The following is a 17,738-nucleotide window of genomic DNA, read 5'->3' on the forward strand; positions in this document are numbered from 1 at the left end:
ATGAAAGGACATGTCTGCAAGTTGTGTGACCTTTCAGTGAAAGTTTTGAGAAGAACCCCTTTTCAAGAGTACTTCATCTACATGATGCAACCACAAACCTCTTCAATATGAAGCTACATGTATAGTATCAGCTATGACAGCTCCTCCAAATTATCATCAATATTAATGTTATACCGAGGTTTTTTTACCTGACTGCTAAGAAAGCACGAATGCCTAGCTGTGAGCAAGCAACCAGGGGACCAACGGCTTAAGGTCCTCTCCGAGGGACCTGGTAATGAGGATAAATGCCTTACCACAGGGCACTAGCGCACCACTTGGGAATCGAACCCGGGTCACCGGAATCCGAAACCCCCGCTCTACCGACTGAGCTATCGCGCCTCTTATTATTTTATTCCTTCCCCATCTGATATATATATAGAGATCATTTCAAAAATACTGTCTACAAGACCCTGCATGGTATCCACAAAAGAAAATGCATAAAGGAAAAAAAGAATCAAAGTGGCAACTGACAAGAGACCCTTTGCATTATTTGCAACAGAAACAAAATTAGAAAGAAAGGAACACCTTCAAAGCGACTCACTTTTCGACTACTTCCACACTGTCAGACGATGTCAGTACCCTGTGTTGGTTTGACATTGCAAGCGTGCTATATTCCACCAGTTCTTCAATCGTATAGGAATCTCTGGAGTTTAACCCACTCAGCTGTGGCTCGTAAAATGGCCACCTGCACGGAACAACCGAGATGCAATCTGGCACCCAGAAATGCATGGTCCTGCTATTATATAGGGCAATTTTGTTTCTTTGATAACCATGAAGACCTGTCCATCTATATGAAGATGGAATTAGAGGTAACTGGGTCTTTTCTCATCATGCCCCCTGCATCTTGCACCAGTCCTCACCCCCCTCTTCATGTTGTTGCCTCTTTGATTCACATCCTACACCTTCATTTTCTCTTTCATCTTAATTTGAATAAGATCATATGTATCGGAGAGCAGAAACTCCTTGCCCCCATAAATCCTGCACCTCAGTTTGCCCCTTTTAAAGAGTTTTATCCTTATTCTTTCATCTTGAGTACCGAGGAGGACACATACCAGAGTCCCATGCCCTAACCCCCCCCCCCAACACCCTCTTTTCATCTTTTGTGGAGCGTTGTGGCCCAGTGGATTAGTCTTCTGACTTTGAAACAGAGGGTCGTTGGTTCGAATCCCAGCCATGGCGTAATTTCCTTCAGCAAGAAATGTATCCACATTGTGCTGTACTCAACCCAGGTGAGGTGAATGGGTACCCGGTAGGAAGAAATTCCCTGAATGCTTGAGCGCCTTGGCAGCCCAGCTAAAGCCGGGGTAATAATAATAGCAGGGCCCACTGGGAAAGTTTTCAGAACTGAAGTGGCTTCCCTGGGTAAATGTACCTATATTATTATTATGTTATTATTATTATCTTTACGTACTTCACCCCTTCTCCATTTCCCATACCCCTTTGGTCCCACTAAACACCTTCATTTAACTGATGAGACCCGAGTTTCATATATTAACCCCCCTCCCCCCCAATTTTACATCCAGCACCTAGTCTGCAAGCACAGACTCAAATTTTAGCACTTAACCAAAACCATGTCTAGAATGAAGACTAGACTCCAAACTATCTGATTAGAACCAGTCACATGGAGTGAATCTAGTCTTACTACTTCAGACTCTGCATTTTGCACTATACATGTATGCATGTGCCTGCTGTAGACTATGCCTGGGTTGGGTTATTCTGTTAGACATTGTATCTCTTCACGATTATGAACCATAACTTTTGTACGCTATGTAGATCGACACCTTGCCGACTACGCCGACTTGGCTCCTCATCTACCTGTCAATATTGATTATCATCCAATTTTACAGCATATTCTCACATAGTTTCCAACCCCCTAATATTCCCGTGCAGTATGTTGAACACGCTCCCCCTTCGTTTCAACGCAGTAATCACAATTACGAACCAGGTATTACGTTATGCATGCAAACCCCAGTTCATTCACTCACTAGGAGAAAAATGTTGCCAGCTGTTTTTCATGATATCTCTCTCTTTCACTCTTTCTTTCTCTCTCACACTTTCATCTCCTTACTTTGTATCTGGAAATTAACTACAAGATGAATTCAATCAAAGGACAAATACTACTAGCAATAATCAACATTTAGATATGCTTAATACAATGTTTCTAAGCGCTGCATAATATATCCCTGGCTAATACAAATTAGAGGACCCATTGGGGAAGGGGGGGGGGGGGGAATCGCCCACCTTGCCCCCTCCCCTCCAGTATGAAAGAATTTTTTTATATATGATGAATTGAATTGAATTTATTAGAATGTCACTGGCAATTGCTAATATTTTGTTCAAAGCAAGAAGTACAAAATAATACAAAACAAATATACAATGCAAGGAATATAAGCAGATATATACAAAAACAAAATAGTATTTCGTATGATGTATCACTGCAAGCTAGGCCAAGATTTCTGATCTTGCCAAGAAGCATCAAAATTGCATAAGGAGCATATATAGGCAGGAAGAACTATATATACAGTAGGCTGAGTTTTATCATAATTATCATAATAGAGGGAAAAACAACATTGCATAAAGACACTCCTTAATGAAAAGGATGCCTTCATCAAATGAACGTATTCCGCATCGGCATCTTTCACTAAACAGCTTCTGTTTATCTCTGAGAGAGCTACACTAGCGGAGAACAGCATACAGAGCTTACGTCAAGATTCCAAAACAAACGCAACCCCTTTTGAAAATTGCCTGCCATTTGATCTTGGCATACAACACGCGGAAGTGAATTCTCAATCAAGTGCCAACTTCACTGCATAAATCTTAAATGTTTTATGTATTTGCGATACTTTTGTGTATTTTTTGTTTGTTTCATTTTACCCATTTTTGATTTCTCCTTTTATGCCATTTTATATTAATAATTTTCACTGTCTTTTAAATTGTCTTTTGGTTTTAATATAGGTTTTTAATTTTTGTTTTGATTCAGTTAATGTGATAGCATTTATATGTCATGTAATTTTGATTGTGTACTATATTTTACTTTATATTAATTGTATTTCATTTATTTTGTAAATCTTTCTATGTCTACATGGCTCTTTTGTAAAGCAGGCCTTTGGGCTCTGAAAGGACTACCCTGTTTTTTAAATAAAACTGAATAAATAAATACACTGGTATAATGAGGAGCTGAAAATGATATCTTTCCCTTCCTATATTCCTCACCTCATATTTGACACTTCAACCAATAACAGGTCTAGAGTGAAGACTAGACTCAAATGACTATGTCAGTGTAAAGCCAGCAACAGTACATAGCAGTGGCGTACCTAGGATTTTTCACAGGGGGGGGGGGCAAATTCGTCCGCCCCAAAAAAAAAGGTCTTCCACGGTCAAATAAAGGATTTCGTACCAGAAAAAAATTTGACAAGCAAAAAAAAATAAATAAATAAAAAAAAGGGCTTCAAGACTCGTCAGGGGGGCAGGGATATGTCCCTTGCATGGGTTGTGACTCGTCAGGGGGGGGGGCAGTCTGCCCCCTCTTCCTCCCCCTGTAGGTACGCTAGTGGTACATAGTGAATCTAGTGTCTGTGCCTGCAGACTACGTGTACGTAGATGGCTATTAAAGAAAGAAGGAAATGTAAATATACATTGAAGCATTTTCATAATTCTTCTCCTTTTGGAGCACTAAATAAATAGGAAACAAAAAAATGTGTAAGAGCGATCTTATTACAGACATCCATTTGTTCAGTTGATACTTTTTTTTCAATTTGCTATGAAGCATGTTTATCATCTCATCAAGATGGAAAGTATTCCAGGTAAATCTTATGTACATCCATTTTTATTCAACCAAATTAATTTTTTTGTTCTCAATATGCTATGGAGCACTTTGAGCATCTAATCAAGATGGAAAGTATTACATGAAGATCTTTATATTATCATTGTTACTTATCCATTTTCACTCACTTAAATTAGTTTGTTGTTGTTTATTTGCTAAGTGAAGTGAAAGTGCTACCTCGAGCATCTAATCAAGATGAAACGTATTCCAGGTAAATCTTATATGATTATTGTTACATCCACTTTCACTCACGTAAATTATTTTTATGTTACATGCTTTGAAGTACCTCAAGCATCTAATCAAGATGATGAGTATGCTAGTTAAATCTTATGTCCTTTTACTTGTTTCAATATCTAATCACTCCAGGCCTAACCATTTTAATTGAACATATTTTTCTTGGGGTCTTTGAGCCTACATAATCAGGGTATAGGATTTCAATCTGAGGAGTGTGTCATTAAAGGGATGGTCCGGGCTGAAAATATTTATATCTAAATAAATAGAGTAAAATTCGCAGAGCAAAATGCTGAAAATTTCATCAAAATCGGATAACAAATAACGAAATGAATTATAAAGTTTATCAATATTTTGTGTAAACAGTTATATGCACATCATCATGAATATTCATTAGGTGGGCTGATGATGTCACATCCCCTCTTTCCATTTTTCATATGTTATTACATGATATCATAAATGTTTCATTTTTTCATACATGTGTAAATGATGTGTATCTCTATTATGATGAAATAAGTTGCGGCAATAAATAAATAATGCACTTAATCAGTTGTCAATGCAATTGTTTTAGTTCTTGGTAGAACAATTTCGAATTTACCTAATTTCATATAATAAAATACAAAAAAACAAGTGGGGATATGACATCATCTGCCCACCTAATGAATATTCATAAGGACATTCCTAGAACTGTTTCAACGGAATAACGCAAATCTTTAAAATTCAAGAACTTCATTGTTACATTTTCAGCATTTTCCTCTGTGAATTTTACTCTTTTATTTACTGAGATATAAATATCTCCAGCCTGGACCATCCCTTTTAAGGACTTTACGAGCGGACACGGGATTGCTGGAACGGTGTCGGGCGTTGAAGCAGCGATCCATTGCGGTGATGAACTTTGGTTTGACGTTCAACGCTCGCGTCACAACTGAACCAACGCTCGTTACCGATAAACCAACGCTTAAGCAACTCCGCGCCGGTTTCAGCGGTGCACCGCTAAGGCAACGACAAAGTCTGTTAAATTATTCAAGTATCATCTAATATTCAAATCCACCAAAACTCTGAAAGTGTAGAAGTCATTGACACTTTTTGTCAAACAATTTGTATTGTTCTCTTAACATATCCTGTCTGGGCATTTATCTTTAAAGGCAGTCCATGCTATTAAAAACTACAGACAACAATCCGTAACCTTAATTTTTCAGCCTATTCCATGCTTGAGATGTTAATAATATATGATAAAGACTAAAATATGCGGATATTTTATTTTGACCAGACACCTGATCAAAACAACTGTTCATCTAAAATCACCACATTTACAGCATAAAACATTTTTATTTTTAATATATGCATACCATCATAACTGTTTTAGGGCCTATATACCCATCAAGAATAATCTAGTATTTTATGAGTATTAAAGTAATGAAATAGGAATAGTGACTTGCACTTTTGGAGAACTCAACAAGTTGGGTAGGCCAGGAAATCTGTTGGTTGGTTTAGACAGGGTAGTAGTGTATCAAACTACTATCACCAATCATCCCATTGTAAAGATACTGGTATAAACTTCTACAATAGCAGGGGCGGATCCAGCTTTTTATAAAGGGGGGGGGTTGGGGTGGTATGCGATGGAGCGTAGCGACCGAGTCCAAGCGAGCGGAGCGAGCGAGGGGGGAATTTTTGAAAATCTGTGTGTGAAAATGGCGTTTTCTTGCATCTAAAAAAGATAAGATTTAAAAAAATGGTCCCCGGATTTTTTTGTTTTTTTTTTGGGGGGGGGGGGGTTGCAACCCCCCAACCCCCCCCTCTAGATCCGCTTCTGTCTTCAAGCACTGAAAGTGATTGGCGCTTGGCATAGAGTATAAGATTTCCATTGTCACAAGGCCTCATGAAATAAGAAACTCTACCTTAACATTGCCCTTGTTAAAGCCCAGAACATGACTACAGCAACATGCATTTAACCCAGATCTATTCTTCATTCATACTCTTTATTCGATATTCTCTTTCATACTCAAAAGAGTTTAATATATTCACAAGTCATGCATTAAAGGGGAAGTTCTCCCTGACAAAATTGTAGTGTAAAAGAAGCAGAAAAAAATAATAAAGATATCAATGAAGGTTCAAGGAAAATCCAGCACAGATATGAAATGTTATTAGAAATTTAATCATAGATTTGGGATTTCATATATGCAAGCAGATTCCCCTGTATCATGATTTTAAAATATCAATGAAATGTAATTTTCTAAAAATATTGAAATGGGTTTTATTGTGCACACGTACCAGGGAATAATTTTCCTGGTATCGCATCGCAATTTCCTCCACATTTTTTAAACACTGCTACGCATAGTCTTTTGTACAGCATATTTTTACAATTAAAGACTGTACATAACTTAGTTGACAGCTTTTCTCTTTAATATGACCAAAAATGTTATTAAAATTTGTAAAGCAAAAATTATTCCCTGTGTACCTTCAGTATATCAACAGCCAAATTATTTCACACCAGCTAATGAAAGAAGACAACTTCTTAAGACAACTAGTATGATGTCCCAAATCAAAAACTTAAAATTCTAGTGACTTTCTTTAATAATCTTTAATGGATATTCCTCAAACCTTCACCAATACCTTTTATTATATTTTTCTGGTACTTTTAAAACAAACTTTTCATCAGGGTGAACTTCCCCTTTAAATCATGATGGTACTGTGAAAACACTGTATACTGTACTATATGAACTTGACAGCAGTTGTTTAACAATTAAACAACGAGTGTTTGAAGTTTTAAACAACAATTTGTTTAACTTATTGATGATTAGATATTGAAAATTGAACTTGGTTGTTAAGGATTTGTGGAGCGTTGTGGCCCAGTGGATTAGTCTCCGGACTTTGAAACAGAGGGTCGTGGGTTCGAATCCCAGCCACGGTGTAACTTCCTTCGGCAAGAAATTCATCCACATTGTACTGCACTCGACCCAGGTGAGGTGAATTGGTACCGGGTAGGATTCATTCCTTGAACGCTTCAGCGCCTATTAATATGACGGCTCAGCTACAGCCCGGGTAATATTATGAAACCAAGTATCAAAGCGCAGTTGTGTATATGCACATATAAACTGCAGTAAATGGACATATTATTATTTCGACTCTCACACCCCTGGTAATCAATACTTTTTTCATCATTAGAGTGTTGTCAACAAGACTACCAGTAACTAACCACATGACATCCTCCTTTATTTCCTTCTTTTCATCCATGCCCATCCAATGCATTTTCTTCTGTGGTTAATTGAATTATTCCGGCCTCTCATGTATTACCAATCAAACCGTAGATCTATATCACCCCCTATCTATCTGGGTATTCAGACCTGCCCACTTGAGAAATATGTATAGCCAACCTGTGAGTTTTATCATTTATTAATGTTTCTTTAAACATAAATTATGCCAGTAACGCATGATCTAATAGTGAGTTAAAACAGAATCCAAAATGATTGCCTAATTATCTCAAGGATAACAAAATTGTGCCAAATTATTATGGTAGAAAAAGTTTAATTGCCGAGAAATGAGTGACAAACACTGAAAAGCATTGCATTCCTGCCAGGTGTTGGGTATTTTCCAAGCAATAATAATAGACTGTCCCATATGTACATATCTGTGTTAACAATATTTAGTGTTTTTAACTCAGATCTCATGATTTAAACAAGTAAAGATTAAAGTAAATGTACCAGATCTAGATCTAGTACAATTGTGACAATAAACCTTGAAGACTCGTGACATAATTTAATGCTGAAGAAAACTTTTGTTGAGCTTTGAAAGTTCAAAATACCTACTCATTTCCAAATTTACATATATCAAAAGAAATTAAAAGCTCCTATAATTCATGAGTGTGGTTTGAAATGTTCACATTATTTAATAAAATTAACATTCTTAAAACCTCATCTCACTGATAAATTGATAAAAATAAAAGTTAAATTCATTTTTAATAATAAACACCAAGTTACCTTTGAGAATTCCCTGTGATATTCTCTGATTTATTTATTTATTTTTTTACTTTTGATTTGTATACTATACATGTATTTCTTTTGGGGAAATCATTAGTTTCTTTGTACACTGGCAAAATACTTGATACTTTTCTTCATCAGGCCAGTGTGATTGCAGCTTCTGTTCCTTACAAGAGATGACGCATACTCCTCAGTCATTATAAAGAAGAAAAGCGCATAACAGCTCTTGTCATTTTTTCATGATCAAAACCAAGATCAATTCTTGAATACCACAATTTGAAGAGCTGCAATAGCATCTCGCCTTCTGCAGAAAGATGTTTATCAACCACTCTCTTTATTCAATGATGTCACAATAGAACTAGATGAACGTAAGAGCTAGTGTGACAAACATGTTGACGTCACCTCACTCACATTATTAATACTTACACTTATTGCAGAATTTGTAATTTGTTTAATTTCCTTCTGCTTCAAAAACCCATAGATATTTGGTAAAATTCAGACATCACAAATGGGGTCAATGTCAAATTGTATATGTATGCAGAGTACATGGTACATACAAGTAGGAATACTGGCCCATTCAACCCTGGTGTTAATTGCGTATGCCTCACATTTGCTGGAAAACTCCTCAGGGAGTGAAGAAAGCACCTAGAATTTAATGACGGAAAGTTTGCACAGTCGGTGTCACTGAGTGTATTCGTAGTGTTTCAGTCATTGGACTACTGGTAGATGTGTTTCACACTAGTAGAACAGTCAAATTTTAAATTGTGAAGATGATCTCACAATGTAGACACCTCTTTGGTGTGAGTATTCAGTTTTTCTGCATCTAGGGGACTATGTGAAGATATATAAATGTTAAAATGCTCACATTTAAAACAGTATGAAGACGAATTACACACTACGAACACACTGAGACACATTGTGAACACACTAAGAACACACTGTGGTCACGCTGTGAACATAATGTGAACACACTGTGAATTCACTGCAAACAAAATATGGGACACACTGAATACACTATGATCATGTGTCATTCCTGTGGGACAATGTGAGCAGACTGGGAACACACTGTGAATACTCTGTGAACACATGAACACACTGTGAACGCACTGTGAAAACTCTATGAACACATGAACACACTGTGAACGCACTGTAAATACTCTGTGAACACATGAACACACTGTGAATACTCTGAACACATGGACACATTGTGAATGCACTGTGAGCACACTTTGGACACACTGTGAATACTCTGTGAATACATGAACACACTGTGAAAGCACTGTGAGCACATGAACACACTGGGAATGCACTGTAAGCACACTGTGGGACACTGTGAATATAGTTATCACATTGTGTTCTTTCAGCATGTAATATTATATTAAAAGATAAATATTGTCCCACCATATCTACACTGGAAATAAACAGGGTCACACAGTGTGTTCACACGATGGATTATGTGAACCAAACTGTGAAAATGCTCAAATTTATCAGCGTTAAAATAATTTCACACCTTGTACACTGATTCATGTTAAAATACTAAAATCTATCAGTGTTAGGATAATTCATATTGTGTGTCACACTGTGAACTCACTCGATGGAAACTGTGTCCTTTCCAAAACACTGCTCCCCCCCTCATTGCTCTATAATTTCATTTTACACTGCTACATTGTCAAAAGTGTGGTGTTAAAGCTGAAACCAATTGACAACCTCATGCCCCTGACCCTGAGGTGTTAAAATTGCGCCCTAGAGCGTGAACAATCCGACTCCAATGAGTGTAATAGTAACAACCGAAGGTGTTGTAATACCCAACCAACCAAAATGTAACACCAAATCAAAATGAACGGTTTTGGTGCTCTATGCACACCATTTACATGTAACACCACACAGTTTCTTGCTGTGTACATGTATGTGTATTCACTCACTGTCATTTCAACACTAAAGCAAAAATAACAAACAACATCTCTTCTTCTGAGATAGATTGATGAGACCATCAAACCACACCGTCCACAATGCAATGCAAATGCAGCCACATTCAAAGTATCTTCTTTCTATTGGGTAGTGAAAATAAAGTTAGTCATAAAATATTGCATGTTGGGTGTCAAAACGTCATATCTTAGAATTAACCAATGTTGAGGGCTGCACAGAAAAAGCTTTATTTTATATGGCAATGGTGGAAATATTATTGTCCGAAAACAAGCGCCTAGTCCGCCTACATTTGTAATTTCCGTAAAAAATTATTCCTCAGAGGCAAATAAAAGGTTGTAAACGTGTAATGTTGTCATGAGTCTATTCTGAGCTGTCTTAATAATTTTCTGAAATTTGAGATACAAGCTTTTAACATTCCAACAATGATATGCTTCTCGTAACCTGAAACTAACTGCAGTGGTATTTATAGTCTTTTATGTGAACTACGTATACATGTTATGTACCAACATGTGCATCAGTATGAGAAAATTGTATTTCAATTTTTACCACTTCAATAAAATGAACATCATTTATAGAGAAGGAAGAAAAATTATTTGGTGCAATATAAATGCCTATTATCATTATTAGAGCCCAACTGAAGCAGCTGAGTGATAATGACACAATAAAATCTTTAACAAAAAGATGAATCATCAATCATCATAGATCTAGATTTAGAATATTCTAATACCGCTCTAGCAAGCCAAACATTATAAATAATAAAAAACAGTAAAATATCAACCTAAAATTGCATTATATTCCATACTCAAGAAGATATTCCACCAAAAAGAAGAAAAATCTATTTGTCTGGGAGCCACTCATATTCAGACATTTTGATTGTAATTTCAACCTAGATTAGCTAATACTACATCATATCTTTCACACAAATTAATAATTTTCACAGTATTATGAAATGTCTGATTATAAATTCAAAGTTTGAAAGTGAATACTCTTTGGATCATTAAACTAAATGCAGACTTGGGTACAAAAAAAAACATGGGCCCTGCAAAAAGAAGTAGAATTTGATAACAAGCTTTGAGACTTGGGGTAATCACCAATGATGTAATTTTGAAAAAATATGAAAATTGTCAAGCCTCTGAAACCAATCAACATTTGTTGGTATGAAGTCAAGGGAAATCAGGTCAGATATTTCAACAATAAACATCTTTTATAGAAGGGAGTGTCTGAGAAATAATGAGTGTTAGTTACACCCACAATAAAGAGGCATCAAGTGTGCAATTATACAGGATTAACTCTATTTAATCACATTCATCTGGTCTTGCAAGTCGCATTAGTGGTTTAAGCTTTAAATCAGCAACTTGGATGCACTCTACGTTGAGTCACCAGGGAGTTTTTGCGATTGAAATGGAGACGGATTCTGTTAAAATGGACACTGTTTAAAAGTTCTCAAATTTAACAGTGCAAAATCAATTTCACACTGGCTACCTCTAGATGGTGTGGACGGTAAGTGTGTTGGAATAGTAGTCTACATGTATGTGGATTCAAACTGTTGAAATGCTCAAATTCAACAGTGTAAAGATATTTTCACACTGTGAACACCTCGACAGTGTGACTGTCCACAGCGTATTCACAGTCGTCTCTAAGATTCACACTGTTTACATTCAAATTCAACAGGGTGCAGATATTTTCACACTGTGGACACCTCGACAGTGTGGCTGTTCACAGCGCGTTCACATAGTTGACTATGTGAATACGTGATTCACACTGTTGAAATGCTCAAATTCAACAGTGTGAAGATATTTTCACACTGTGGACACCTCGACAAATATCACTGTTCACAGTGTGTTGACATGGTCGACTATGTGAATATGTGATCCACACAGTTGAAATGCTCAAATTTAACAGTGTGAAGGTAGTTTCACTATGTGTTCCACACTGTGAACACACTGTGGGACAATGTGTTCTTTATGGCTCTATGCCCTTCTTTCTTCCCCTTCTTTTTTTTCTCCTTTCAATTCACTTATTATAATACAGTGTGATTAAGTTTGATCACTGGTGTATTTATGAATTGTAACAATGTGAATTAAATGGAAATTATAAACTGAACAAAAAACTTAATTTCCTGAATAGAATACTGTCGAGCTCATACCACATTATTTTTATTTTTTTTAATGTTTTTTTTTCTCAAGATTTTTTCTCTCATAACCACATTATAATAACAACCTATCTAATCAAAACAACATCCTGGAGACTGTGTTCAAGACTATTACACTCTAGAAAAACAAAGAGCTTATTTAGCTCTTAAAGAGAGCGTATAGTGACTGCACTTTGGAGTGCTGATTTGTCTAGTTCATGCAGTTACTATACACGCTCTTTAAGAGCTAAATTAGTTCTTCATTTTTTAGAGTGTACTAGAAAAGAGGACATACTGTACACATGTACAAGTACCATGATATTTGCTGTTTCTGGAATTGAAATTATGAATTCATTTCAGAGAAAAGGGCAAAATGGTAGGCCTACCCTTATCTATGGCTGTGGCATTTGGAATGTCATCCAAACCACCAAAAGCCACCGTTTGGATAAAACCCATTAGCATAAAGTAGAGATATTCCAGCATTGCAAAACTGTTAACCATTTTAAGAACTGAAATTCATTATAGGAAAAAGGAGTAGGGTTCACAAATGATATTGAATTTGTGTCTTTCACAATGCTTTAATCCAAAGAAATATCACCATATGTACATATATATATCCATTGAAATAATTTACATCATGAAGAGAAGGAGGCTTAGCAGAGGATATGGGATTAAGATGTATTACAAAGAAGAAATAGAGAGTGGTGGTGGGGGGGGGGGGGGGGTTGTGAGAGAGAAAGAGAAATAAAGCCGCAAATAAATGATGTGTAAAATATTTCAGTATATAGAATGATGCATTGAGCTACATGTAAGAGGTACAAACCATACATATTGTATTTGCTAATAATTTTTTTTAATTGAGAGCAAAAATATTTGCAAAACACCCCTCCCTCTCACGTCCCTGGTATGACAGAAGATATTTAAAATGAAACTACCAGTAGTGCTTTTCCAAAGCTCACAAGCAATGTCTTCTAATGTTAAAAAAGACTTTAAATTGTGTGAATGAATGGCCAGTCGCTCTAAAAGAGGGGAAATATGACCTCTGCTTTAAAATAAATCAAACAAACCTAATTTCCTATATCCAAACTAAATTTGTATCTCAGCAATCTCATTCAATAACATCCTTGATCTTCAAGTACAAAATATTCATATTTATGCCTTTTTACTTCAATGGCATGTTTTTTTTTAGAACAGCACCATCAAACCGAATAAACAACATCAAATTTTAAAACCATTCATCAATTCAGAGAGTACTTATTATGAAACTATTCAAACTTGTAGGCCTATATTACATGTATCAACATAACATTGACAAGACTATTAATTAGCTATTAAAAATTCAGCCAAATTTAAGGGTATCAATAATCTTTATTGCATGACTTATAGGCCTACACCTTATGTGTTTAACTTAAAAGCCCTGTGGAAATACAGCTGTCTATTAGAAATGGAGCTATTTTTGTTGTTGTTATTGTTGTTGGAGATGAAACATTATTTCAATCAGAAAGGTGATTTTACAGTCAAGTTCAGTTTTAACAAGTTTATAAAACTTATAAAAGGCCATCTTTAAACGTGTATTTAGGTGGGGTTAGGAGTCTTTGATTTAAGTGATTAAGTCAATAATAAAGGTGGGGGAAAGGGGGCTGCTCATCATTAAGGGGCATTAAGGGGCAATTTCTCATCAATGGAAAGGGGGGAGGGCTGGGGTGCCTCATCAACCTATACTAGTATTTACATGCTATTTCTTCAATAGCTGTGTAGTAGCGTAACAGCACAAAATGCTAATAAAAGGGATAATCGATCTTTGTAACATTTGATTTATAAGCCACCATAGCTTTTAACAATTATAATCAATTGTTTCTAAGTGTGTGACATACATGTACATGTATGCATGCATGGCATGTACAGTGTAATTGGCACATCAATGGCATCAATATAATTATTCACATGTATTTCCCATCCATGATTGCTGTTCAAAATTACTCTGAAAACTCCACTCACACAAATCCTGAAATTAATCAGCAATCTCTGAGAGTCTAGTTTACAATGAAGGAAGCTACTGAGAATGGTAATCATAACAAAACTGATGACAAAAAAGGCAACATTGCAGCAGCAACAATCCACTATCATGGCAGGCTTCAGCAGTTTCTATATCTGTAGTATATTACATGTATGTAATGCAATGCAACTATTTCTGTCTCTTCTTTTTCTCACACAAATTGTGTAGACCAGTCTTTATTAAAAAGCTCAGCTTACGCTAAACACAAAAGGAAAAAGGATGGAAAAAGAGTGGAAAAGGACCTAGTGCTGACAGTGTTTTCCATACTTATTAAAAATGCTGTCACTCCTAGACCATTTTCAAAGGAGATTTTCCACTTTCCACCCTTTCATGTTTGAGAGTGTACATTGTATTAACAAAAGGACATTAAAAATTGTTGAAGTGACAAAAAAATGACATAGCACCATCACAGCAAATTTCATCACCATCATAATCATCAATATTTATAGCAACTACAAATACAGCAACGTACCTTGTTCCCTGTTTGGACCTGCTATCAGAATTAGGTCCATTGGATTGGTCCTGGTCCTGGAACGAACTATTGGTCTCTCCTCCTTCAGTTGCCATGGTGATATTCACTATCCAAAGGTTACAAAATTGATGATCGAAAAGTTGTATTGCGAAGTAAAGCTTTTATTTTCTCTGTCCTTTCTTTCCCTCCTAATGCAGTCGTCTTAATGCTGATGTTTCAATAACCACTCAAATCTGTATCATTGTTACGAGATGTACATGTAAATGATGCTTCAACATGAAATTAATCCTTTCATATTCAAGCTGCATGCAATCCTCCTTCAGGAGTCTAGGTAGACGATTTCCTTCCAGGTAACTGTATCTACCGCAATATAGAGTAGTAATATATATGCCTCTTATGCAATAGCAAAAACTATCAACCTGTTTTGGGATAGTTGCTTCCTGTGCTATCTGCCCAAGTAAACTATAAACGTTTGGTAGCCAGATGAGAGGTTTTAATTGGTTTATTGAATCTCCTGGGTGGTTGTTATCCTATCCTAGCCAGCTCCTTGATTGCTTCATCACGACTTGCTTGAGAGGTGGAGAAACCCTTCTTGTAGCGAGGATGTGTGGCGTACACACGGGAGCCTGGATAACACTCGCAAGCACAGCAGCTCGCCTGCAGACAATATTAAACGATGACAGTCAACGGTAACTAGGTATAGACACACAGGGCCTACCGGTGTACAGAGTGCAGTCTGCTGCTACACGGTGGGGGTGATCAAGGGAGGGTGGCACTGCGTGGGTGTGTGTCTGTGTGGGGGAGTGCATCCGCGTTCTAACTGAGATGGGTAAATCAAGGAGCACATGTTAAAGCTCCTTTAAGGTAAATGTTTTGCGTCTGGGGAAGATGCTCAATTCCGGGATTCGGTGAAGGCTTCTTCCTCGAAGGGTGATGACAATCAAAGGGGTGTGTTTAGCGGCGGTACGAAGACACCCTGGAGAAGGTCAAGATTTGCTGTCTCCAAAACAAACAAACAAAGATGCTCGAAGCAACGCAACAGACAGATGCAAACATTGGTTCTTTTCCGCACCTGTCACTCAGCTCTGTGATTGATAAAGGATAAATGATAGACACAAATTAAAATCTTACTGAGTATTATCAAAATTAAATCTTCTATGAAATCTTCAAATATGATGTACATGTGTATGTTTTTGCAGGGGTTCTCTGGGTGTGTCAAGACAATCTAAAACCATTATCCTTTTTCCTCTACTCCCACCTCCTCTTTCTTTCTATTTCACTCTCTTTCTCACTATCCTTCTTTCTCATAAATATAATCATTTTTAATAGTTTCCAGGATGTCATCCTAAGAGAATATTACACATGAAACTACTACCCTTATAATTACATGTATGTCTATAAAAAGTATATAGGCCTATAATGCATACTGTGCATTCAAAATCATTCAAGGAAACAACAACAGTCAAGAGCAGTTTTAGTGCTTGGCTACTGGTACTAGTAATTGGTTTGAAATAATACATTGCATGATAATCATGCTTTCTCCCCCCTTGTTTTTCCTTTGAAATTTCTTATTCTCTGTAACATTTCCTCATTAGGTTCTTATTTCCTTCTTCATCCTTCTTGCTATCATCATCTCTCTGTGTGTGTCTCTCTCTCTCTCTTCATCTATTCTTTCCTTTCTCAGTCTCCCCTTCTTGTTCTACCTTTTTTCACCTTTTCTGTTTCAATTTTTTTCTCCCTCCTCCACCACCCCCTTTCTTTCCTGTCTCTCATTTCCCCCCTCTCTCCAATCAATTCCCTCCTTTCCTATTCTCCATCTCGCTTTAATAGTCCTATTCTCATCTTTCTCCTTGCTCCCATTCCCTTTTCCCCTCCTCCACATCCCCCTTTTATCTCTGTCTCTCATCATCCCCCTCTCTCTCTCTCCCCTATCTATCTATCTATCTATCTATCTATCTACATCTATCTATCCTATCTATCTAACTATCTATCTATCTATCTACATATATCTATCTATCTCCATCTCTCTCTCTATCTATCTATCTCCATCTCTATCTATCTATCTATCTACATGTATCTATCTACATCTATCTATCTACATCTATCTATCTATCTATCTATCTATCTATCTATCTATCTATCTATCTATCTACATCTATCTATCTATCTACATCTATCTATCCATCTATCTATCTATCTATCTATCTATCTATCTATCTATCTATCTATCTATCTATCTATCTCTCTCTCTATCTACATGTATCTATCTATCTACATCTATCTATCTATCTACATCTATCTATATATCTATCTACGTATCTATCCACCTATCTATCCTATCTATCTATCTATCTATCTATCTATCTATCTATCTATCTACCTGTATCTGTCTGTCTGTCGCGCTCTCTCTCTCTCTCTACACCATTTCACACTCCCATTAGGCCAAAGGTTATGCCAGTCTCTTAAATCTTGTGAATGCCAATAGCAGGTTCAAATTGTAATGGGAATAGTTTAAAACAGGGTTATCACATTGCTGCACCTGCTTCTATAAAGATTGATAGCTATGTGACAGAGGATGCTAAAATAAGGATTAAAGGAGGGTGGGTTAGTTTTCATTCTTAATCATCCCTGACATGCTGCCATATGGTTCAGTTTTGTTCAGTTTAATATCAATTGTATAATCAAAGAAGTAGGCCATATATAATAATAGTTCTATATATAAATGAAAAATAAATACAAAATTCATAATTTAATTTGTAACAAATGGACCACTCTGGATGTTTTTCCTTGGTGGCTTTGGATTCAGGGCCCTTGGAATACAAATTAGATGTAGATCTATAAACAATGAAAATATAAAAATGAAACAAACATACATGTATCAATATTATTTTGCATTATACTTGATTAATGTAAAAAGGGGGAAGCAATGACAATATTTCCCAACTTTTTTCTTTTGAATTTATACTTTTACAAAGATTGAAAGCTTACATGTATGTACATCTATGTGACAGGGGATACTAAACTAATCTTTGGAATAAAGGGGCATTTATGATCAACCAGGGCCAGGTTACATAAAGCTTTAT

At 36.4% G+C, this 17,738-nt stretch overlaps 1 protein-coding gene across 1 annotated transcript in view; it reads right to left on the reverse strand.

The window, feature by feature from the left end:
- The window catches only part of LOC135157080 (uncharacterized protein DDB_G0271670-like), a 128,474-nt gene extending 113,724 nt beyond the window's left edge, over positions 1 to 14,750 (reverse strand). The window contains exon 1 of the mRNA XM_064111572.1: positions 14,656 to 14,750. Coding sequence (XP_063967642.1) covers positions 14,656 to 14,750 — 95 coding nt within the window. The remainder of the gene's footprint in view (positions 1 to 14,655) is intronic.
- Between the last annotated feature and the right edge of the window lie 2,988 nt (positions 14,751 to 17,738).

This window comes from Lytechinus pictus, chromosome 16 (genome assembly GCF_037042905.1).
Source record: "Lytechinus pictus isolate F3 Inbred chromosome 16, Lp3.0, whole genome shotgun sequence".
NCBI classification, from domain to species: Eukaryota; Metazoa; Echinodermata; class Echinoidea; order Temnopleuroida; family Toxopneustidae; genus Lytechinus; species Lytechinus pictus.